We start from the raw sequence: 25453 nt of genomic DNA on the forward strand, positions 1-25453 counted from the left end.
CTAGGATGACAGAATCCACCTTTCTCAACTGGGTGCCTCCACCCGATGTTTTGGACTCCCATCAGCCCCAACCAGCAGCTGGGTACCAGCTTTGAAAGACTAATCCACTGAGTTTGTGGCCAAGGCAAGATCTGAACCCAAGTTCCCTTGCAGCTTACGGCTCCGTTCTTTTGATTGCCGCATTGGGCATCTCTCTCCAGAAATGAAGCGAGTGCAGGAAGGTAGTTTAGGCTGCAGACATTTGGTCCTGTGGAGCGGGAAGGAATTTCTCACTTCCCTTTTGCCACTTGGAGCAGTGCGTGAGACAAGCAGACTTGCCAATCTCGAACAACAATATTTTCTTCCTTCTCAGGAAGAACATGACTTCACTTCCTTGCTGGCAGTCCCAGGCTGTTGTGTCTGAACGAGCTCCTCTGGCATCTAAACTTTTGTATTCTGGATATTATTTTCTTGTGGGAGAAGATGGATCTTTATAAATGTTGGGGTGGTTCTAGGCACTGTAGCAAGCAGAAATCCACCAAGGGGAGCATTTCCCATAGTCCCCATCCCATGCTGTTGAGCCTCTCTTTGCCTGTCATGCAGAGAATATTGTTAGGAGTTTGGGGGGGTCCTGTAGGGGGGTTGTAGAATGTAAAAGATTGAGCTTGCCAAATCAGTCTCTTTGTCTAGGCCAGAGCTTTCCAAACTGTGTGTCTTCATGTGCCAGCTTCAGTTTGATGCATGTCTAAAAAATGTGTCACCAACATGAAAAGTTTGGTTGTGTTTGACGGATTAAGTGCCATGATTAGCATAAGTGAAGAATCCTAGAATTGTAGCATTGGTCCTGAGGTCCTTTATTCCAACCTCCTGAAATGCTCTGCGCCATAGAATGAATGGGTAGGCCTTTCCTCCACCTCCTCTCACCCAGCCGCTAGGTAGGAGAACAGTAGCCAGAGCTGTGTGTTTGATTCAGCTGGAAGCGAGCTGGAGACAGGGAGACATGCTTGCTCTGTGCTGCATCTCAAGCTGCGACTAATGGGGAAACAAGAGCCCATTGTGGGGTTAATTCTGTGAGCCCCTCCATCTTATGTTCAGGTTTTATACAAAACCATATATACATGTAAATGAAACCATATACCCTATCCGCTGACCTTCATTCCAAGGCTGCTGAACCTGGTTAAGTGCCTGGAACCTATAGAATCTCTGACCCCTAGAGATTGGGGTGGCTTGTAACACTATATTGGCCTGGGGAATTTCTGCTTCTCCTGCTGTCTTTTAAAGAAAGTTCAGGAGTGAGGGTTGGCTGAAAACTTTTGAGCAGCTCAGTGACTCACAAGGAGGAGGGAGGTGTGAGAACTTTCACTCCCCCGTCCTGTACTTACAAGGATCTGAGTGTCTTGAGTCTTTTTACTGCTGTTGTCTGGAAATCTCTTTCTAATCCTACATCAAAGGCATTTTGCACTCTCAGTCTACATTTGCACTCTGAGGGGCCACCGAGGGAGCTATCTGTTGATGAAAATACTTGCAGCAAAAAACGATCCTCATATACCGCCCTCCAAGAAACATTCCATGCCTATACACAATGCAAATAATACAGTCAAACACAAAGTTTGTAAATAGCTAAAGAATTGATTCCATCAGGCGAGTGTCCCAGAGTGAGCCGTGGGTAATTGGTGGTCTATCCCACCATGCCTCTAGAATTAAGTTAGTAGCTGTTTTCCAATATTGGAGTTTATAGATTCCCAGCTGCCTGCAGACATGAAGTAGGTCCTTAAACAAGTAAATTCTTATTTTTACATCTACCGGTATATTATGCTTTTCTTCCATCCTGGAACCTATCTGTGTGGTTCCCAGGCAGTCACCCATCCAGGCATTGAACAGACCCAGGTTTTCATTCCAAAAGACTGCATCTCAAATCTGCTTGTCTTCCAGGTGTGAACACAGGCAGTGATGGCTGTAGGCATTTTCTTTTTAAACAAAAAACCCCCGCACATTAAAAAAAAGTCTCCCTGCCTCCCACCTCCTCATCCAAGTACAGACATAACTGAGAAATGACTGTCCTTGCCAGAGAAATCCACTTCCTGTGCGCATCACTTCCTCCTACTCATGCATTCTTGGATATTCCGTGAGTCACTGAGCTTTGTGAACTTGGTCGTCGTATATCCTGAAGGAGAAATGCATGAAAAGAAAAACAGGGATTGACTTTCTATCCCATCTGGCAGTCGCTCACAAGAGGGCCTTGATTTGCTGGCCCAGGAGGGTTAGCTCAGAATATGAGCTGCCCATTTGCTTGCTTTATCTTAATTGCTTCCCTGCCCTCTTTAAGTACAGCTTAAACTGCACCAATGGCCTTCATGAGGCACCTCAGCTTTTGGCTCACAGTGGACTGAGTGTTTGGAGGGGAGCATTGGAGAGAGAGAGCTCCACACTAGAGAAAAGAGTTTAAGTGCCCTGCGCCTATGTCCATGCTAAACCAGCCCTTTGCCTAGGCATCATTTAGAATAATTGAATCATAGAACTGTAGAGTTGGAAGGGATCCCACTGGTCATCTGGATGCAGGAATCACACCTAAAGCATCCTTGACAGGCAGCCATCCAACCTCTCCTTAAAAACCTCCAAGGAAGGAGAGCCTACCACCTTCCAAAATCGTTTGTTCCACTGTTGAACAGCTCTTGCTGTCAGAAAGTCCTTCCTAATATTTAGTCAGAATTTGTGAGAAAGCAGGTGAGGTGTTCTTTGGATCTGAAGCTATCTGGCAAATCATACACGAACCCCCTGTGCCCCCCCCCCACGGTCCGATTTGCGCCTTTTTATTTCTCCTCTTCCTTATTCAGAAACCAAAAGGTTCCACGCTTGAATGCATTGAACATTCTTTTCATGGAGAAAATCTTTATCCAGGGACTTTCCATGTGAACGCTCACAGCTTGCTTCAATCAGTTAGATTTGCTCTGTGGCACCTTTTCCATGGTGGCGTTGCTGTCTGCCTGTGGAGTGCAATAATCATTCTAGATTAAACGGGGTGAGTGGAGACACAGTGACACAACACCATGTAGTCTGTGGGACTGGAATGGTCACCTTGTGGTCACAACTCCTTTTGCGAATCTTGTGGACGAAGAAGAGGTGGCCACTCTCGTATTTGCGTGTGTGTCCTTGATCCATTTATTCCTGCAGTCAGAGAGGCAGCCTTCTCCTCCCCCCATTTCACTCACGCCATCCTTCCGAGCAGATCGTGGAAGGAACAGGCTGTAGCATGGGGGAGTGATCACCGTGTTCTCCCCGGTAGTTCCTTGCAGCCAAAAGCTTGGCACACAGGCCATGCCCAGCAGGGGCAAGCTGCCATCTGTGTGCCAGCCAAATGGGCAGGATGAAGAACCTTCACTCTTCTCTGGGGGTGGAGGAAACAGCAGGCTGCAGTGTGAGGGGGGTGGGCATCATCCAGAAGGCAGAGCTGTTTGGTGTTTGTTTGTTGTTGTTTTTCAAATGGCCACCCTAACTGCTACTCCTTCCTACAGACCCAGAAACTTTGGTGGTGCTTTACAAGTTGCTTCCAAACTTCCTTTTGAACCCCTGATTGGCTCCAAGATTGGGGGGGTCCATTTTCAGCAAAGTGCTGTCTCATGGGCCGCCTTCAATGATGATGCCCCCCATAGGATCTGTGGAAACCTTTCTTTTTTGTTTCTGGCAATACCGCATTGTGGTAAAATACAGACACTGCCCCACAAATCATCATCGTCATCATCTTCATCATCATCATACCTTACCCTTCCTCCCAAAGACACCCTGGCACAGTAAACTCATTAATAGCAAAATACATTTTAAAAGTAATTAAAAATGTTCTGCCAGCCAATGATTTCAGGGATGCCAGGAACAGTATCTTCCTGCCACAAAATGCCTGGGGCAAACAGGAATGTTTTTCCAGTTTTTCCTGAAGGTTGACAACAAGGGAGACAGATGCACCTTGTGCAGAAGGGCGTTCCACAAACAGGGAGATGCCACTGAGAAGACCCTGTCATGGGTCAATGCCAGCCGGGCAGTACTACCACCGCCAAGACCTCATCTGCCAGTTGTAGAGTCTGAGATGGTTGAAGTTGGTCCAAGACATTTTGCTGCCCAAGGCAGAGAACAGGGTGGCTCCCATCCCCTCCATTTCATATGTATAGAAGCTGAGTGGGCTGGCCGTCGAACCTCAAACACAGCTGAGAGCAGAGGGCTAGTGCAGGGGCTGCCAATATTATTTTATGTACTTATAGAATCACATGTGATCTTGTTGCAGGTCACCACTGTTCCCCTGTGTGTAACAGTTGGAGAGAGAGCTCCACACTAGAGAAAAGAGTTTAAGTGCCCTGCGCCTATGTCCATGCTAAACCAGCCCTTTGCCTGGGCATCATTTAGAATAATTGAATCATAGAACTGTAGAGTTGGAAGGGATCCCACTGGTCATCTAGATGCAGGAATCACACCTAGAGCATCCTTGACAGACAGCCAAGGGGCTATATAGCTACTGTCTGCCAGCTTCTGCTGCCTGAGGCAATGACCTCACTCTCCCTAATGGTAGGGCCAGTCCTGACTCTGCCTCTTCATACTCAAACCTTTGTTCATTTTCAATCAATCATGTCACTGCTAGATGGGGCCTAGTGGAGAGCTTGGCTCAGTTAAAGTCCCGTCTGAAAGGGCCTGTTAAAAAATATGAGGTTCGGTTTTTTGATTTAGTGGATGAATCTCAGCATCCGATTGACACTATCTCTTTCTCACTCAACGCCTCCTCTGTTTTTCCCTTCCAGCCTGCAATGTCACCATTCACAACCGCTGCAAAGATACTCTGCCCAACTGCACTAAAGTCAAGCAGAAGGTGAGTGTGTTCATGTAAATGTGTGTATGAGAGAGGGGGGACTCTTGTAAGCCGTGAGCAAGGGGGGGACGGGACATGAGAGACGAATGTTTCTAACCAACTTGTGGCTGATACTACACTATTTTACTTATTTATATTCATTTTATTTCATGAAATTTATATATCAATTAATTGGAGGGGAAAAACCCCAAAACGGTTTACCAAAATAAAAAAATGAGAGTTATTAGTAAACATTAGTAAAAAAATAAAATAAAAACATTTTTAAAAATTAAACCCAACAATAAACTAAAAACACACCTGCATTCTAAACATCTGGACAGGCTTGTCTAAGCAAAAATGTCATTAGCAGGTGCTGAAAAGGGTATGGTGGAGGTGCCTGCCTGATGTCAATAGGCAGGGAGTTCCAAAGTGTTAGGTGCCTAAAAGATTGATTTCTTGCAATTTTTGGAGTGGGTATTGCTTGGTACTGGTACAGAATTGAGCTGCTCAGGTCTTCCCTGGGTCATTCTCAGGGCCCCTTTCAGTTGCAGTATTATATATATATATATATATTTAAAAAGCTTTAAAAGCCTGCCTACTTCAGTTGGATGCCAGCCAAAATTGTGTTTTGTGTGCACGTGCGTGCTTTACTGTTTTCCTGCTGTTGCTTTTGAAATGGGTTTTATATTATAACATGGTGGTGTTGGTTTTGATTTTGAATGTTTTACTACAGGGTGGCATTTTGTACTTCTTCACATAGCAAGCCGTTAAACTATGGAATTCGCTGCCACTGGAGGCAGTGACGGGGCACCAAGCTAGAGTGCTTTAAAAGAGGATTAGACAAATCCATGGAGGAGGAGAGGGCTGGTGATGGTTACTGGCCAGCATGGCTATGCTCTTTCTCTATGGTTGGAGACAATGCTTGTGAACACCAGTTGCTGGAAACCACAAGAGGGGAGAGAGGGCTCAGGTCCTGCTTGCAGGTTTCCCAAAGGCATCTGCTTGGCCACTGTGAGAACAGGATTCTGGGCTAGATGAGAGCCCCCTTTGGTCTGATCCAACAGGCTCTTCCAATGTTCCTATGCTGAGTTTGGACTGAAAAGTTTTGACTGAGCACAGACTGAAAAGGCAGCTGAAAAGAGCCTTTGGGAATCTGCTTGCGGTAGCAGCACTTTGAGCAGTGTGCACAGCATGCACACGAAAGCTCATACCAATGACAAACTTAGTTGGTCTCTAAGGTGCTGCTGGAAGGAATTTTTTAATTTTGTTTCGAGCACTTTGAGAGATGGTCCCCCTAACACAAAAGCAGTAATTTACCAGATATGGGTATCAAGAAATAGAGACAAATGTAAGCTACAGTGCTTGCTTTCATGTTCCAGAGGGAACCATCCAAAAGCACACAGGAGATACTTCAAAGCCACCCCCTTTCTCCTCCACCAGAGCTTTATTGCAATGACCCAGCTGCTGCTCATCTTTTTTCTCTTTCTTTCTCTCTGCCCCTGCCCCTTGCAGCAGCAAAAGGCAGCCTTGCTGAAGAACAATTCAGCCCTGCAGACGGTGTCCCTGAGGAACAAAAGTGAGTGGAGCTGTGAATCCCACGTCAGGAAGGGGAAACAGGGCAGGGAGTCAGCTGGGGGAGGAGTTCTCCTCTGCTAAAGGAACTGCCTTATAAGGCCCCACCTGTGATATACACTTAAAGCAGTATCATACCACTTTAAACAGTCTCGGCTCCCCCAAGGAATCCTGGGAAGTGTAGTTTGTTAAGGGTGCTGAGAGTTGCTAGGAAACCCCTTACCAGAACTACAACCCCCAGAGTTCTCTGGGAAGTGGGACTGACAGTTAAAGAGTCATGGCTTCCCCTAAAGAATCTGTTAAAAAGCAGGATGCCGCTGCTTTACATTATTAATAATATTTATTATTATTATTGCGGATGGGCCCTTAGTAAGCACGGCCTGTGCTGCTGAGAAGAGGAGAGGGCAGCTGGGGAGATACCGTTTCTGAGGTGCTTTCCCCAGTTTTGGGTGGGGCAAGGGAAGAGTGAGGTTCACTTTAGTCTAATGGACCCCTCAATAAAGTGTGGCCCTGAAACCCCTTTGGCCAGTTCTGAAAATAGTGGGTGCTTCTGAACATGTGCAGAGTGCCTTTCTGCCAAAGGCACACCTCTGAGATCTCTTCTGTATACAGTGGGGATGGGAGTGTTGCCTCCAGGCTGTCTTAAGCGCCAGCACCCTTAGTCGTTTGTAGAAACCCGGTGGGGCACTATTGGCTGCCTGAATTGCATGATGCAACTTGTCCTTTGATATGATGGAAGCCTGTCTTGCAATTCTTATCAACCCCCGTTTCTCTTTCAAATCTCCAGCCACCATCAGGGAGCGCCCCAATTCTGCCATCTACCCCTCTGAGAGCTTCCGCCAGACCCTGCTGGGGTCTCGCCGGGGTCGCCCCACCTTGTCTCTTTCCAAAAGCGTCTCCACCACTAACATTGCAGGGTAAGTTGGATGGCTTTAAAAGAGGATTGGAGAAATTCCTGGAGGGGAGGGTTGGCGGTGGCCGCTAGCCACAATGGCTGTTCTCTGCCACCACAGTCGGAGGCAGCAATGCTTCTGAATACCAGTTGCTGGAAGCCTCAGGAGGGGAGAGGGCTCTTGTGCTCGGGTCCTGCTTGCGAGTTTCCCTGGTTAGCCACCCTGAGAACAGGTTGCTGGACTTTATGGTTCATTGACCTTGATGCAGAAGGCTCTTTCCTTATGCTCTTAAACTAGTAGGGAGAGAAAGCACAAATCTCTCCCTTGTGTGCCCAGATTTATGTTGCAAGATTTGTGGAGCAGGTCACCTGTCTCTTAACTTACATCGGCCCAGTCTTCCCCAACCCAGTGCCCTCCAGATGTTGCAACACTCCAACTCCCATCCACCCCAACCAACGGAGACCAATGGTCAAGGAGGATGGAAGTTTAGTCCAAGAACACCCGGAGAGGGCTATGGGTTCCCCACCCTCCCTGTAGGAATATTTTCGAAACGTGAACCCTCTTTGTAATGGATGGTGTCAGTCTTGTATTTCTTATCAGACCTGTACTAAGAAGACCTGGGTTCCGATCCCTGGCGGAATCGTGCGCGACCTTCGGGCAAGCCCTCTCTATCTCAACCTCGACTACTTCAAAGGGTTGTTTTGTGTATTAAACAAGATGATAAAGCGACAGTTGTATTGGTTTAGAAAATTCTCCTCTTCCTGTCCAGGAATTTCAACGATGAATCTCCTCTTGGCCTCCGGAGGATCCTGTCCCAGTCCACTGACTCCTTGAATATGCGCAATCGGACCCTCTCGGTCGAGTCCCTCATCGACGAAGGTGAGATGGGAAGTGTGGGTGATGAAATCCTGTGCCAGTATTCTGTGCATATGTGTAGAAAACTAGGAATCTGGGTGAGTTTAACACAAATAAGAACAGACAGGCTGGGTATGTATGTATGTATGTATGTATGTATGTATGTATGTATGTATGTATGTATGTACAGTGGAACCTCGGTTTACGAATGCAATCCGTTCCACGGAGGCGTTCGTAAACGGAGGCATTCACTCCCTGAAGGCATACATTTGCGTGTGCGCGAAGCGCTGATAGAGCGCTTCTGCGCGATCTGCGCATCCGACGCTGCGGAACCTGGATGTAAACACTTCCAGGTCCTCCACGGCATTCGTAAACGGAGGCGTTCATAAACAGAGGTAGTTGTAAACCGAGGTTCCACTGTATGTATGTATGTATGTATGTATGTATGTATGTATGTATGTATTTGCTGCCTGACAAATGAGGAGGGGGCTGTTTTTTAAGGGTGCTGACTGTTCATCAACCTTGAACCCCCAGATGCTTTTATTTATTTTTATTTTCCCTCCATAAAATTTATGCACTGCTTGATTGTAAACATGAAACCTGATTGAGCTGCCCCCCCCCCCGTTCTTTTGCATGGGATTTCTGACCAATCAAAGCATGCAGCGTTCCTGGATGAAGTCTTGGGGAGACGACATCAGAGCCAGTGTCTCTGTGTGGCTTGGACCTGCTGAGTTCCAATACCACAACCCCAGATGCACTTATCTGTGTGCATGTTGTGGTTTGATAGTTCCCAATGTCCAGCATTTCTGCATGCCCTCAAGGCTCAGTTAGGCTTTCATCCTCTTCCCTCCTCCCCTCCTCCATCAAAGTCATTACCACATACGTATAGACACAAACACATTCCCCCTCTTTTTCCCTCCAGGGGCCGAAGTCATATACAACCAGCTGATGAGCGAATTTGAGACTGGTGAGAAGGATTTTGAGGCTGATTCTTGGAGCCTGGCAGTTGACAATAACTACTTGCAGCAGCACAAAAAGGAGGTCATGAAGCGCCAAGATGTCATCTACGGTGAGGATTTGTGCCACTTTTGCCATCCCTCCACCCCACCTACCAAGGATTTCTGAACGCAATGGGTCCCAAACACCATGTCACCTTGGAAGGAGAAGCTTAGTCACAGCCAGTCCATGTCTTCCCAGCAATGTACAGTTCGAAAGACACACGAAATGCTGTCAATGTGCACACATAACAACCTCCAGAAAGGTAGCTGTGTGAGTCTGCACCAACAAAACCAACAGTCTCTTGAAGCACCTTAAGGACTAGCAAATGGATGGCAGGATAGGCCTTAAAGCACACGTTTAACATCATGTGTCATTTAGCCTGAAGCTCACCATTGGGAATGGGAAATAACACTCCTTCCTCCTTCCTTCCTTCCTTCCTTCCTTCCTTCCTTCCTTCCTTCCTTCCTTCCTTCCACCCCCCAGTGGAAATTGCTATACAGAGTTTGTAGAATTTAAGCCTTTCCTGGTTTTTATAAGCCTCTTCGCAGGGAGGCATACAGAAATTGTTAGGATCCTCCTTGATAAGTGTCTCAAACCAAATACAACCCCCTGAGTGGTGTTTTGACCGTATTGATTTTGGGACCGGGTTTATTGTTGGCCAGAATAACAACCTTAAAGGGGGAATTAGAGGTCCCATCCAGACCTCTGACACCATGAGCACAGCCCTCCTGGGATTGCACAACTTCCGCTTGCAGGAGGAAGTGGAAATTGCATATTTGAGTGCTCCCCTGTGTGAAAATAAATAAAACTACCTGGCATGTAAAAAGGTAGCACACCAGGGAGGAGACAGAATTCTCCCTAATGGCACACAAACACTTTGGTGTGGGTGGAACATTCAGACACAAGATAATTCTACCATCTGAATTCTGAACCGATTCATTTCCAGGAAGAGAATTGTACTATTTACACTCAGTGTTCTTACACACTTATGTCACACGATTTCTTCCGTTTGGTTCATGACTTCTAGCCACAGCTCTAAGAGGCTTTCCTTGTGTCCCGCTGCTTTCCCTGGGGAAACCCGCCGTTTATCGCTGAATTGGAGCAAACATCAATCCACAGAAAACCCAGCTGATGTTTGCTCCAGTTCAGCAGTAAACAGCGGCTTTTCCCAGGGGAAAGCGGTGGGGCGAATGAAAAACCTCTTGGACAGGCAAAACAGAAGTGTGGGTGAGCCCTGGCGCACCCTCCCCACCCCACCTTCTTTTGCCTCTACTATGCCAATGCAAACTGGTTCACATCTCCCCTCTTCCCACTCCTGCAGAGTTGATCCAGACAGAGCTCCACCACGTGCAAACGCTGAAGATCATGACCAACCTCTTCCGCAAGGGCATGCTGGAGGACCTCCAGATGGATGTGGCCCTGGTGCAGAGCATGTTCCCCTGCGTGGATGAGCTCAGCGACATCCACGACCGCTTCCTCGTCCAGCTCCTGGAGCGCCGCAAGGAGTCCCTGGCCGCCGACAGCAACAAGAACTTCGTCATCAACCGACTGGGGGACATCCTCATCCAACAGGTGCAGCAGCCACCATTCTTGCTGGTCTCACCCATTTGGAGTGGGGTGTGTGGCATGGAGGGGCATAGAGGGAGAAAGCAACTATCTTTATCTCCCTTCTCCCTGCCCGGCTATATGTCAGGAACATGGGGAACTGCCTTGTACTGAGCCAGACCATGGGTTTATCTAGCTCAGTATTGTCTACACTGACTGGCAGCAATGACTCTCCAGGGTTTGAAGCAAGGGAGTCCCAGCCCTACCCAGAGATACCAGTGGGGAATTGAACCTGGGACCTCCTGCCGCATGCAAGGCAGGTCCTCTTCCAGCTGAGCTGTGGCCTGTCTCCCTGTTGTGATCTCACCTCCTTGTACTTCTGCCTTCCAGTTTTCAGGCAGCAGCGCCGAGCAGATGAAGAAGGCCTACTCTGAGTTCTGCAGCCGCCACACTAAGGCCGTGAAGCTTTACAAGGAGCTCTTTGCACGGGACAAGCGGTTCCAGCAGTTCATCCGGGTAAAGGGCCTCTCCGTCTTTCCTTCCCACTGGGAAGGTCTATCACCTCACCCCCTTCCACCCCAAATGGGAAATCCGACTCCCAAGGCTGTGAAACCTGTTTCCCCGGTGTAAATTTTTGCCCCTTTCTCCAGAGGCTGACACGGTCGACGGTGCTGAGGCGGCACGGGGTTCAAGAGTGCATCCTTCTGGTGACCCAGCGCATCACCAAGTACCCCGGGCTCATCGACCGGATCCTGCAGAACTCCAAAGGTACCAGAGAATGGAGGGCAGGGTGACCTTTCACCAAAGGGGCAAAAAGCTGGCTTCTTTTTCTCTTAATCATGACCATCAAACAGTCAACTAATGCCTACAATACCAACCCTCTGAAGCATTTCTGGAGCTTCATTATGTATGCAATCAATCATCAGGAATCTTCTTTCTTTGTAATGCAGTACAATTGTGTCTTACATGCATTTAACTTGCACAGTTGAAGGCAGGCTGGTTGAAATTGCACAAGTTAAATGCAAGCAAGGCGGAGAGCTTAAGCCTTAAAAGCTCTTTTTGTGCTGGGCCTGCTTGTATGGCAAGGCCCACTCTGCACAATGACTCCGGGGTGATCTCACGAGATCTCTTGAGCAATCTGAGTTCCCGCGAGGTCACACACAAGCACCCCTCGGTTTCCAGAGCCAGCACACCAAACACACCTTGGCCCCGCAAGCAAGGCGTAGACTGAGCTTCAAGTCTCTTTTCATGTGGGGTTCTGCTTGGGTTACCTGATGTGGAAAGAGCTTTTAAACTCGCTGCCTTACTTGCTGGGCAAGCCCTGCTCAGCACATGGGCTCTGGGAGTGCTGGCCATACTCTCTGCCCCCTCACCCATTAGCCATGGGAGCAGCTCCAAGGGTTTGGGTATATGCAGTTTCATATATACTGTATTTAAGGGAGATGGATGATTCATTCAAGATGCACTGCATGGTATTTAAAGGGTCTGCACACAAAAATCGGACCTAGATACTCTATTGATTGTCATCACCTGCCATGTCCTTTGGTACCATTCTACCAAAAGTGGAATTGTACACAGCTCCCAGGACCATAGCTGCCAATTTTTCCCTTTTCTCACAAGGAAGCCTATTCAGCATAAGGGAAAATCCCTTTAAAAAAAGGGATAACTTGGCAGCTATGCCCAGGACATAACAAATTAATATTCAGCTGCTGATAACCATCCTAATGTGACCTTGATGAACTTCCCAAGCTCAGTAAAGCCATTTGGTGGGGGAGATAAAATTAAGACTCATACCCGGAGCCTGCTGTGTTGCTTTGTTCAGAATGGTCTAGTGATGCTTATAGCCCTGCTGAATGTGGGTGAGGTCTGGTACCCCCTTGAAACCCAGGAACTGGAAGTGAGCGAGACAGAGGGGCATTGAATCTGCAGTGCGATTGGGAGGCAGCAACTGTGAGAGGCTGCAATGGGTTCTGGTTGGCAGAGAGGTTTTCCCTCGGGCCAAAAAGCCCGATAACCAAACCGAGCCTTTGATCATGGTCTCCCCACCTGCCTTCCCCCACCCCAGGGAACGAAGCGGACCAGCAGGACCTGAGCACCTCCCTGACTCTGATCAAGGAACTCATTTCCACCGTCGACCAGGAAGTGCATGACTATGAGAAGAATGCGCGGCTGCAGGAGATTTACGGGCGGGTAGATGGGCGCGCCAAGGCCCACCTTCCCTGGGAGCACGGCCCCTTCTGCAAAGAGGAGATGCTGCGGCGCAAGCTGGTACACGATGGCTGCATGCTCTGGAAGACGGCCACCGGGCGCTTCAAAGGTGGGTGGGGCCTGTGGGGTTGTGTGTGTAGCTCACTGCCACCCTCTAGTGGCATGTGGCTCTCAAGGAGGGAGGTCTCCCAGACTGCAAAAAGAATCTCCGATTCTGAACAGGCACAGCCATGCTTTATATATGTATTTGCTATGGTTATGCATCGGCTTTTGGCCAGCACATTCAAGGCACTTTGCAGTTTGAAATAATGCCATTATTGTTGTTATTATAAACCTGCCCTTCACCCTAAGGTCCCAGGGAAGGTTATGGCATTAAAACAATGCAAAATTAAAAACAACTTTTGGGGCCCCAAAACAAACTGGCAACCAGTGCAGCTGTTTTAAACCAGGGGTTATATGAGATCCAAACAGAATCCCAGCCAACTATGTGGCTGCTGCGTTTTGGGCTAGTTGGAAGTTTCCTAGTAGTCTTCAAGGGCAGCCCCACGGAAAACACATTGCGGTGATCCAATGCTCTGGAAATTACCGGAGCATGGAGTGGAGTGGCCAATTCACCTCTCTCTAAAAGGGGCCATAGCTGGTGAGCCAGACGGAGCCGTAAAAAGGCATTCTTAGCCACTTGGCTTCCAGTGGTAGTGTAGAATCCAGTAGCAACCCCCAAGTCGTGTGAGCCTTCTCCTTCCAGGGGGATGTAACCCCTTCCAAGGCAGGCGATTCTGAGAATGGAGGATGCAAGTGACAGCCAGGGTGATAAAGGGGACCTTGCTATCTCCTTCCAGAAAAGCAGTGCTGGGTAGTGGTTCTACAGGATCTTCACTTTGATAGGGGAGTGCAAGAGATTGAATGTGCAGCAACAACCCGGGAGACCTTTCAGCCCCTAACACCTTGTTTCTTCCCCTTTTCTCTTGCAGACGTCCTGGTAGTTCTGATGACAGATGTTCTCATCTTCCTTCAGGAGAAGGACCAGAAGTACACCTTCCCCACCCTGGTGAGATATGCTCTGTGGGCTGTGCCTATTCCCTGGTGTAAAGGGCCCAGACTCTCAAACTGGATACTCTGGCTAAGGGAAGCTGGACAGATGAAAGAAAGCCCTTCACACATAGTTAAACTGTGGAACTTGCTCCCATAGGAGGCAATGACCGCCACCAACCTGAAGGGGGAAAACCATGTAAACACCTTGGAGCCCTTTGGATAAACATAGTAATTAAAATTACTGTAGTAATGAATTTTTTTTAAAAAAAAACAATCAGAAGGGCGCCACAAATGCTATCGACTTTCTTCCCCCTCTCCCAGGACAAGCCTTCTGTCATCTCCCTCCAAAGACTGATTGTGCGAGACATTGCCAACCAGGAGAAGGGCATGTTCCTCCTCAGCAACACCCCGCCAGAGATGTACGAGGTGCACACCGCCTCCCGGGACGAGCGCAACACCTGGATGAGGCACATCCAGCAGGCGGTCCAGCTGTGAGTGTTGTGGCTGATGGGGCCCAGCCCTCCTGGTCGAAGGCTGTTGTAGGGATGGACAGATCAGTCGGTCTGTCGACCAGTTTATTGATCCAGCCAACAGACCTCACAATAAAAACGTCCACACCCATTAACGTATGAAACGAGGGGCAAGATTGTCGAGCAACCTCTTAGCAAATGGTGAAACACGGCCACATTTTCTTTGGATAAACGTAGGAAGGTAGGAAGCTGCCCTTCTGCCGAAAAAGAAAAAAAACTAGCGCAGAATTGTCCACACTGACTGGGATCTTTTTGCAGCCGCCCCGGAGGTGCCAGGAATTGAACCTGGGACTTCCGTGTGCAGAGAAGCAGCTCTACCTCTGACTGATGGTCCTTCCCCTAAATAACTCCCCCTCCCTCGTCCCTTCATCATTGTCAACAGGAACTGAGCTACTGTTTCTATAACAATGTTACCCAAAGAAGAAAAACTTAATATTCAGAAGATACAAAGGTGTTTCTGGATCACCAATCCTTTCCGGAGATCTCAATAAATCTCACAAAATGGTAGGGCATGGCTCACTGTTTCAATTTCTTCTGGACCACAGGGGCATAACCCGTTAGAGCAGCAGGTGCCCTTAAACCTTCCACCCCCAAAAGCCGAAGGTATCGGTCACATTGGAAGGTGCAAGAGAAAATGCCCTTCTGTATCTGTGGGTGCATAAATTATGCAGATATTTGGCCCGAAGGTTAACAGTAGTAGGGCTAACAGAACAATGAATGGCAAAGGTGAGGTGGTTTTATTGACTATCAACCTATTTCCAATTTGCTTTAGCTTCACGTCCATAAGCCCACTCCATCCTATTTCCACAATAATCAATTTAAAACAAACCAAAACCATCCCCCCAATGGATTTTACTCCACATTTTATCACTGAGCATGTACACATTTTTTAATAACAAATCTTTAAAATACCCACATTTTTAAATGGATTTTGGTACCGTTTGTGTGTGTGTGTGCCAAATACTATCTCACCAAATTTGGAGCAGTGCAAAATTCAAATTACAGTCTGCACATCAGTCTTGAGAGATGCTTATTAGGTCGTTTTGCGTCAGGTTTCAGAGCAAGAGAATTCCTAAAGTCTGCTTTGGATCTAATGCATGCTGATGGAAGATACAAGTTTTTAAAAAATTATTTAGCTCAGCAGTGGAGCACCGACCTGACACGCAGAAAAGTCCCAGGTTGGATCCTCAGTCATGGTAGACCAGGGTAGGCAATCTCGGGCCCAGAGGCCAAATGCAGCCTTCCGGGCCTCTCTCCCCAGCCCTCGGGCCTCTGCCCAGGCCACACCCCCTCACACGCCTTCCTCTGCCCCCTCCTCCTCTGGCTTTCATGTGTCTGGAATGTAGCTTCCTGCATAAAAGGTGCAAGTTACATCCGTTGCTCTGCCAGGAATATTAAACCGATCTTTTTGGTTGTCGCTTTGCCCACTACAGTTGCCCCGACCGGGCCGATTTCCCACTCGTTGAGACAGAGAACGAGGCCTCTCTGCGGAAGATGAAAGGTAGGGCAAACGAAACCAGAACTCTAAGAAAGGGTGCTCTTCCTGCTACCCACCACCTCCCCCCGGCAGCCATGTCTCTTCCTCCCTCGTGCAGATAAGATACTCCAGTGCGACCGGGAAATCTCAGAACTCCTGGAGGATAAAGTGAGGCTCTTCGCGGACATCCTGGCCCTTCAGAGCTGCAGCGAGGACGGGCCCCTGAGCTGCGTGAACCCTCGCACCCTCTTCCGCACCGAGTCGTCAGACACCCCCCAGGGCGAGAAGCTGATCCAGGAGGCCGTCAAAGAAGGTAGCATGCTGCGGCACTTAAGGGACACTCCCCGTCCAGGCCCAAGTCTCCTGCCTCCGATGAGGGGTCACAGGAGGCACAAATAGGGTGTCCAATAAACCACAGGTGGCTTGAGGGAGGAAGGAGCAAATGGGCTTCTTTGAGCTCCCAAGAGCTTGCATTGTCTCATAGGAAGATACGGCTGGCAGGCTAGACTGCTCAGCTAGCAGGTTAGGATGCTTTGCAGTGTGAGAGTTGTAGTCCAAAACAGCGGGTGCAGGGGGCACTGAGTTGACAAAGGCTGCAATAAAGTGTGACAGCTTGGTTGGAGATGGGGGGGGCAATGTTGGTAACCAGGCTTTATTGTACATATTAATATAATATGGCAAATATTACATGGCTTACTAATCAATCTGCGTCTCTTTCCCTTTGTCTTCACTCCCCCCCTTCTTTACTGACAAAATGCCTGCGCAGTGGAACTTCTCAAAGATCTCTTCGTGGGACCCAGCTGGGACCGAGACCAGAACCATAGCCAGGCTCCCAACGGGTGCTCCAGCCCAAATTCCACAAGTACGGAGCCAGCCCTAAACTCTTCTATGACTGTGTGCCCCTCTTCCCTGCCAGTTTCCCCTAGCAAGTCCGTCCCCACCCCCACCCCAAAGTTCACCTTATGGGGCAGAGCAGCTCCCCTGCTGAGCTAGTCCAAGGGAATGAATTCATAACTCCATGTGTTGAGCAACTTCTGTCGCCCCTTCTGGACTATCACTGTTTCATGGGTAGTATTCAGTCACATGCCAGGAAAATCGGGTTGTGCAATTAATTATTTTCATTATTATCGATCAATTTTATTGGTTGCTTTTTTCACAAAAATAACTCAAAGCGAGGTAGAACAACGAAGAAACAAACACATTAAAACCAGCATGAATCAAAACAGAGAAATAAACAGGCTCAATCAACGGGTCATTCGGAAGTGACCTCTGTTTGGTGTAAATTTGGATAGTGAATGAATTTGCCCCAACTTGATTTTCTTTGCTGGTTAAATTTTCATGGAGTTTATGGAGCTAAGATTTGGGGTGCGGGAAGGATCAAGGTGTTTGGAAAGGGATCCCCCCCTCTCACCTGGTTTCATCTATTTTCCGCCTGCAGATGGCGAAACCGGAACCATCAATGGCTCCCCGGAATTCATCAGGCTTGAGTCTGACTCAAATCAACGGGTGAGTCTTTTGGTGTGGCTGGTGGGGAGTTTGCGCCTGAGCTCTGGGCCTGGCCTGAAGTCTAGAATGGAGCAGAAGGTTCTCCTGGGCCAAGATGGACCAAACTGAACTGGGAGAAAGCAACACCCTCCTGCCTCCCCAGCAGGAAATGATCTTACTTTCAATTAAGGAGAAGCTGTAAAATCATTTCTTACCTCTAGGGAACCTTCTCACCACCACCAGTACAGTGGTACCTCTACTTACGAATAACACTACTTACGAACGGAGCTCCGTCCGCCATCTTGGATGCAGTTTAGATAGGATTTTTTCTACTTACGAATTTTTAGGTAGGGTTGCTTCTACTTACGAATTTTTTCTCCCAATGCATTCCTATGGGATTCGACTTACAACTTTTTTCGACTTACAAATGTGCGTTCGGAACGCATTAAATTCGTAAGTAGAGGTACCCCTGTATTCTCAAAGAAAGCTTGAAAAACAAACCAAAAAAATTCCCCAGGCAAGCCCCAAGCAACCTCACTAGTTGAAACATCTCAAGAGCTTTAAGATTTCCACTGGAGGTTTTTTCCCCCAAGGAAAAAAAACAACTATCCGTAGCTTACCGATAGAATACCTGCCTTGCCTGCAGAGTGTTCTGGGTTCAATTGCTGGTGCCTCCAGACATTTAACAGGCTAGAAATGTCCCATGCCTGTAATCCTTGGGGAGCAGCTTCCAGTCAGTGTAGACAGTACAGAGCTAAGGTGGATATGTGATTTCCTGGCCAGTTTTTCCAAGGTAGCACCTGACACAGTTTGTGTTGCATCCCTGTTGTAGGATGGGAACGGCAATCAGCTACAACAGAAAGTACCACAGGAGGTGAGTGGAACAGAGGAGACCTGGGCCAGTGGGCTGGGGCTGGGGGCTATGGGGTGGCGCAGCCTTATCGGACTGATTGCCTTGTCCTTCCATCCCACAGGAAGTGCTGCAGCGGCTCAGGACTCTGTACTCCCTTCTTCACAACCTGCAGGTCAGTGTGATTCAAACCTCCATTCCAGGGCTCCCGTTCAAAGAGGATGCCGTTTGTTTCAGAGCTGTGTCTGCTGAGAGCTTGCATTTTTTTGGTACAGTACAGTTGCATCTTATGTGCATTTAACTTTCCTGGTTGAAATTGTGCAAGTTCAATGCAAGCAAGGCGCAGAGCTTGAAAGCTCTTTTTGCTCTGTGTCCGCTTCAGGTGACCCAAGCATGAAAAGAGCTTTTAAGCTCTCCGTCTTGCTTGGGGGGCAAGGCCTGCTCTGCATGCAGACTCTGGGAGTGCAGGGGAGTCTCTCACTCCCCCCCCAAAAAAACTGTCTGACTGCAGGGCAGTTCCAAAGTTTAGGGCAGGGGTCAGCAAACTTTTTCAGCAGGGGGCTTGTCCACTGTCCCTCAGACCTTGTGGGGGGCCAGACTATGGGGGGGGGGTGGGAATTAACAAATTCCTATGCCCCGCAAATAACCCAGAGATGCATTTTGAATAAAAGCACACATTCTACTCATGTGGAAACACGCTAATTCCCGGACCGTCCATGGGCCGGATTTAGAAGGCGATTTAGAAGGGCCTTAGTTTTCCTACCCATGGTTTAGGGTATGCACAATTTTTGTTTATGCATGGGACGCTTGGAAAGTGAACTGCCATGTAAGATGCAGTCGTGCAGTATATGAAAGGTAGAAAATGGCCTGTTGCTGAGCCAGGTGACCAGCCCCAGGAAGGCAAAACAGGAGCAGAACGTGCTTGCTTTTCACAATCCAGTTGTTGTTATATTAAATTTGTATACTGCCCTACACCTGCACTTATGCAGTTCTCTTCCTGAGGAGGCCCAGACATTTTCAGCAGCTTTCCCCAACCAACCTCATGCCTTCCAGATGTTTCAGACTACAATTCCCATCAGTCCCAGCTAGCAGGATCATGTTGCCAGGGACTGTTGGGAATTGTAGTCCACAATGGCAGTGCTGCCGGGGGGCTGGTGGGCACTGCAGTCTAAAACAACTGGTGGGTGCCAGCTTGGGAAAGCCTGATTTTGAGTCCCCAGAGGCCAGTTTCTTCAGTAATGGCGGGGCTACTGGGCAGGATTATGCTTGGCTTGTCGTCCACTGTCCCTCTGTTGTAGCTGGCCAAGGATGCAAGACGGTGGCAGCACAACAGCCCCTGCAATGCCCTTCTGGATATCGAGAGCCAATAACAAGTCCGGTTGGGCAATCCTGCCTCCTGCTAATGGCACCTCCCCCTTTGCTCCCCTCCAGGGCGTTGTGGCGCATCAGGACTCCCTCCTGGAGCTTCAGCTGCAGGAGGCTGGTGAGCGGCGGGAGAGGCTGAGCCGGACCAACTCGCGCAAGGAAGGCTCCTCCTCCGCCGACAGGCAGGCCAGCGACCTCTCGCTGCTGCAGAAGCAGCACACGCTGCTACAGGAGGAGCTGAGCCGCTGCCGGCAGCTCTGCCAGGAGAAAGTGCAGGAGGCGGCTGCCTTGGAGGTCCGTCTGCGGGAGAGCGAGCAGGAGAGGGCCCGGCAGGAGCAGGAGGCGGAAGAAGCGCGCAGGCAGCTGGTGGCTCTGCGGCAGCCCCTGGAGGCGGCCTGGGGGCGCAAGGGGGCGGAGCCTCGGAGGCGCAGCTTGCCCGCAGGCGACGCTCTGTACCAAAGCTTCACCCCACCTCCGGTAAGCGCTTCTTCCCATTGGGCTCAAAAGCTTTCCGGTCAGACCAGTATTCACCAACCCAGTACTCTCCGGATGCCTCCCATCAGTTTGGACTGGCCGAGGATGGTGGGAGTGCAAAATGGACATGCTGACTGGGACTGAATTATGTTTTATGACATCCGCAAATAATAAAATACTTCTTTTTCCATCCCCAAACCATTTCCCTTCAGGTATCCCAATAAAATCTCAATAGGGTCCAATGGAGGGTTTCCAAGTCTAAATATCAATGTAGGAAAACAGAGCAAATGGTGGCACAATAAACAGGGAAGGAGCATTAGATCAATTAGTTACCGCAGGATGGGGAGCTGCCCTGTGGGCTGTATCCTGCCCTCAGTGTTTTTGTGCCACCCCCCCCCCCAATTTGCCCTTAAAAAAAGATACTAGGTTCTCCCACTGAGATGCATAAGTTGGGGGTGGAAAAACCTTGTTCCTTCCCTGAGCTCTGCACGAGGTGGGTAGATCCATTTTAAGAAAGCTTAAGTCTCTCTGAAGCTTAAGTCTATTTATGTATAATTATTTATAGCCCACTTTTTAGCTGAGACCCCTCTGGGTCCTTTCCAACTCTACAATTCTGCAAAAATCCTTCCAAGGCAGCTTAGCAGTAACAAAGACCCAGGGTTGTTTACTGCTTCTGCTCAGAGTAGGTCCACTGAATTGAATGGACTTAGGTCCGTCGTGCCCATTATTTGTTGTTGGCAAGAATTTATTGATATGTATTGATATGTATATACTGATTTCACAAAGTTAAGTTAAACAGATATATAAGAATGTATGTTTAATTATTAAGATACAGAAATACAACCACAGTTACAAAAGTTACAAAATAATAACAAGGAAGTCACGCACGGGTGGAGGGAAAACACAGGGCAAGAAATAAGAAGCAAATAAGAAATGGCTAAATGTTGGTACCCTGTTTCTCATATTTTAAGACATACCCATAAAATAAGCCATAGCAGGATTTTTAAGCATTCAAGGAATATAAGCCATACCCCGAAAATAAGACATAGTGATAGGCGCAGCAGCAATGCCGGCCTCGGCAGGAGGAGGAGGAAAAAAATAAGACATCCCTTGAAAATAAGCCATAGTGTGTTTTTTTGAGGAAAAAATAAATATAAGACGTGTCTTATAATATGAGAAACACGGGTACATAATGAAATGTGAAAATGTGAATTTACAAATATAATGCATATGTATTACTATGTAAAGATTCCATATATGTATTACGACATAAATAAACAAATAAAAACAATGGAATGCAAATATATATATAATTGGCTACAACCCACATTAATAAAACCACGGTATTAAAGAGTATCTTCATAATGCAACAGCTCATCGGAACATATCCTTTTGAGGCTTTGATCCAGGCTAACCCCCTTCTTCTCTTTCCGACAGCAGAGCCGAGGAGGCGACCTGCTGTCTCCTGGCAGCCACTCCCTCCACTGGACCTTCGCCGGTTGTCAGCGGGATGACATGGCTTACCACGGTGCGCCTGGAAGACTCCAGGAGGGTGACCAGGATCTGGAGGTGCTCCCCGAGGAAGGAGGAGGAGGGGTTGCCCACCCACATTCTCCCCCTTCGAGCCCAAGAGGTGAGGGATGAAAGGTCTTTCTCTGGAGATGCTGCAGCTGTGATGTCATCAAACTTGCCCCTGCAAGGGAGGGTAGCCAAGTTCCCCCTATGTTTAGGCTCTCCTGAGAGATTAAAACTGAAGCCAAACGTAACTGCCCATATGACGCCAGACCAGGTTCAAGGGCCTTGCATTACTTTACAGCTTGGGTCCAGGATATTATAAGGACCTCCTGATCCCTCAGATCCCTGCCTGATCACCAGGCTCTTTGCAGGTGCCCCACCCCCCGGCTCAGATGCACAGGTTGTAACTGCTAGAAGCCACACATTCAGCACAGTTGGTCCAAGCCTGTGGAACTCCCTCCCAATATATTTTTATATACACCACTTAGAAATGCTAATTATTAAGTGGCATATAAATGCTTCAAATAAAATAAAATAAAATAAAAGAGGGATTTCCTTTTAAATGGAACAGCAGTCAAGGGTAGGTCTTCATTGGCATGGCCAGCCAAGTATCCTGTTGAATAAGCAGGTGAAATCTTTTGCAGGTACCTTTTCATCATGGTCCTCCTGTAGCTTTCCCCCCCTTACCCTTTGAGCACTTATTTATTTACTTACCTGATTATTTTCCATATCTGTAGAGCTTTCCATCAGTATATGTTCTCTGGGTGGCCCTGCGCAGAGCAACAAATAAAATACAATCATTAAGATACAAGGTTCTGTCTTGGACCTGATGTTGTCCCACATCTCTATAAATGACATGGATGAAGGAATGCTCATCAGATTTGCAGCTGATACCAAACTGAGAGATTTCCCCTCCCTCTCATGGTATCGATACTCTTGGCCCTAGAAATGTAGACTGTGCAGTATTGCTTTTGGACATGTATAAATATTACATTTTGAGATTCTAGATTCAGATTCTAAACATTTGGCCAAATTTGCACGCATATAAAAATCTGGTGCGAACGTCCAGGTGTAAGAGCCAAGAAAAGACCTGCATGCTACAGTCGACCTGCTTTTTCTTTTCCGTTTTTGATCTTCATTAACGGCCGTTATCCGCCGCTGCCTTTTGAGATAACAAGGTCTTTTTTGCCTGGTCTCCAGATTTCCTGAGGATGCAGGACATCCCGGAGGAGGCTGAGAACACCCAGGAACTGAACGTTGGAGGCGGCGGCTCCTCGGAGAGCTAGATGGTGTGGCAGGGTGGGGTTATGTTGGGATACCTCTGCCCCCAACCAAACTCCAGGTTTCCTCCAATCAAAGCCATGCCTGGAACTTCAGGGACTTGGAAAGACCACGCCAAGCTAACTTTGGAGTGGGCTGTGGGCGGGTAAGAGGGGAGGGGGTAGCAGGAAACCATGCCCTGAGAGTGGGGGTAGGCGCCGGGAACTGGGTCACAGCTCCCCTCTGGGGACCGCCGCTTGATCTGTGGCCTTGATCATTCCTCATTGATGGGCGATGGGGCAGGGGGAGGACCACCTTCTTATTGCCCCACAGGGTGTCTTTTTCAATTCAGATTGGGGGGGGATGATGGTCGGGAGAATCCGGGCGCCATGAATAACTGGGATATGGCTGATTCGGAACCCAACCTCACCCCCACCTCCGTGCAGTTGAACTTTATTTATTTTGGGAATGGGTGGAGCCTGCCCCTTCTCCTTACAAAGAATAAGTTTTAAATTATTTTTTTATTTTGTTTTATTGCTTCTCCATGGGTCTCTGTGTGCTGGGCAAGAAGTAGTGTTTTCTGCTTTCCTGGCCAAGCTCTGCATCTTGAGAAGGGGAAGGAGGAAGGGTCTGTCAGCCCAAGACAGTCCATATGAGTCCACAGAATTCTTACACTGCATGTGTCCCAGTACCAGGTTTGTGTGCCTGGTGTCCTTGGAGTTGTGGATTTAACCCCCCCCCCCAATCAGGAATCCCCCCCAACCACTTTGAATCCTGTATTCCTTTTTTATCTGGATAAGACACTTTTACACTGCTCCCCACCCCCCTTCCCATTCTCTCTCTGTCTCTCTCACACACAGAAATCTGCTACCAAGACATTCCTCGCTCCCTGTTACGCACAGTGCAAAGAACAAACTTTCTAATGCCTCTTTAAAGGAACACTGAACATTACAAATTGGCAAACCGGTTGCACATACACCAGTTGCAGGTGTGTCCCCCCTCCCCCCTCGGTTCATAGTTGTGGCAGGAAACAAAGTGCTTCAGTAGCAAATGGTTGCGCCCTGCCAAGGACCTTCCATTCCAGAGAATGTTGACCCAAGTGCTTAAAGCAGGGGAACTTCCTTTGGGGAATACATCCAGGAGCCCCTGATTTATCTTTATAATGATTCAAGCTGCTAAAGCTCAACAATTCATCGCTCAGAGACAGGCCTCGGGAAGGCTGGTTAACGCAATTGCAGTTTGCAGGAGACTTGAGATACTGCAAACATCTGACAATTTGATACCCTCCAGATATTTTGGACTACAATTCCCATCAGCCCCACGGTGCACAGGCTGGGAATTTGTAGCCCAAAACACCCAGAGGGTATTGCAACCGCAAATTCTGCATTACAGTATTGCGGCCCTTAGCATTCCAAGCAGAGCCTCTGCTGCTTTGGAAAATACGTCGACACGCTGCTTCCTACAGGACAGTGAATGGAACGACTGCTTCTCAGATTCTAAATTTTGCCCTAAACTAAAGCTACTCAAATGATGAGGACATTTGGGGAGCACGACACGATTCCTCCTGGCTGCCCAACCAGGCGTGGCCATGTTATCGGAGGGAGAATTTTCCCCAATTCATGGTGTTACCTATGGTTTGCAGATAATGAAGACTGGGCCCTGTTGTATATTGGGGGAGGGGCAGTGGAAATTTTATTTTTAGCTCAGTCTAGTGACTTCCTTTCTGTACCAAAGCTAGGGATTTTTTTTTAAGATATCTGTCAGGGGGAAGATTTAATCCAGGGATTATTATTTTTTTAAAAAGGACTCCTGGAGCTAGCTTGATTAGACTACGGCTCTGGACTTTACACCATTACACATTCCACTGAAATGAGCAGGGAATTCCTGTTCTGAGGATTCCAACCCAATTTGATGACCCATGGAGAGTTAGCCCCTAGAGCAGATTACACAGCAGAAAATTTTCTGCCCAAGGTGAATATGATTTGAAAGGAGTGGTTACGGAGTTTGTGAATGAGCTGCCTTTTCTTCCCCATCTTATAAAAAGAAAATTGCATGCACACCTCAAAATCCGCGAACTATTTCAGGGAGAGGTATGTATGTGCGTATCCAGTGTGGAAAACCCATTTTGGATAACACAAGCTTTGATACATTAAAATGCTGCTCCCCCCTCAAATGCTGCATTTCTGATGGCAAACACATCCTCCCCATCTCTAGCAGTAAAACTCAATGGATGTTCTCTCCCCCCACCCCATTTGTAAAGTCCAAAACATCTTAGAAAAAGACACACTGGGTTTTTGTTTTTTTTTGTAAAGGTAATTTAAAAAAAATTAAATCCTGCTGTGCTGACCAATAACACCTCTTAATAGAAAACATTAAAGAAGAGGGAGTGATCGCTACAAAGGACTTTTTGTTTTTAAATTAATTCTCAAGACTGATTTTTATAAATATATATATATATATATTATATGACGAGAAAAAAATGGTTTATTGTTTCCTGTTGATTTAACTTGTAAACCGAAAGGAGAGAAAAAAAGAGGCAAATTAAAGAAGTCAAAACCAAGAATGTGTCGACTTTGCTGGGGGCTG

The 25453-nt window shown here is 47.9% G+C and overlaps 1 protein-coding gene across 8 annotated transcripts in view; it reads left to right on the plus strand.

The window, feature by feature from the left end:
* ARHGEF2 (Rho/Rac guanine nucleotide exchange factor 2) overlaps positions 1-24615 on the plus strand; it is a 136411-nt gene extending 111796 nt beyond the window's left edge. For 7 of the 8 annotated variants that reach the window (XM_060269554.1, XM_060269555.1, XM_060269553.1 and 4 more), the window contains 20 exons: positions 4761-4828; positions 6320-6383; positions 7167-7296; positions 8042-8151; positions 9050-9196; positions 10448-10698; positions 11062-11187; positions 11322-11439; positions 12737-12988; positions 13851-13927; positions 14233-14402; positions 15875-15942; positions 16037-16231; positions 16685-16780; positions 17357-17424; positions 18236-18277; positions 18378-18428; positions 19685-20095; positions 21530-21725; positions 22808-24615. In XM_060269554.1, the coding sequence (XP_060125537.1) occupies positions 4761-4828; positions 6320-6383; positions 7167-7296; positions 8042-8151; positions 9050-9196; positions 10448-10698; positions 11062-11187; positions 11322-11439; positions 12737-12988; positions 13851-13927; positions 14233-14402; positions 15875-15942; positions 16037-16231; positions 16685-16780; positions 17357-17424; positions 18236-18277; positions 18378-18428; positions 19685-20095; positions 21530-21725; positions 22808-22893 (2726 nt within the window). In that variant the 3' untranslated portion in view covers positions 22894-24615. The remainder of the gene's footprint in view (positions 1-4760; positions 4829-6319; positions 6384-7166; positions 7297-8041; positions 8152-9049; positions 9197-10447; positions 10699-11061; positions 11188-11321; positions 11440-12736; positions 12989-13850; positions 13928-14232; positions 14403-15874; positions 15943-16036; positions 16232-16684; positions 16781-17356; positions 17425-18235; positions 18278-18377; positions 18429-19684; positions 20096-21529; positions 21726-22807) is intronic. The other variant, XM_060269558.1, reaches the window with a different exon arrangement.
* Positions 24616-25453: the final 838 nt, after the last annotated feature.

Source organism: Zootoca vivipara, chromosome 17 (assembly GCF_963506605.1).
Source record: "Zootoca vivipara chromosome 17, rZooViv1.1, whole genome shotgun sequence".
In the NCBI taxonomy this organism is placed as follows: Eukaryota; Metazoa; Chordata; class Lepidosauria; order Squamata; family Lacertidae; genus Zootoca; species Zootoca vivipara.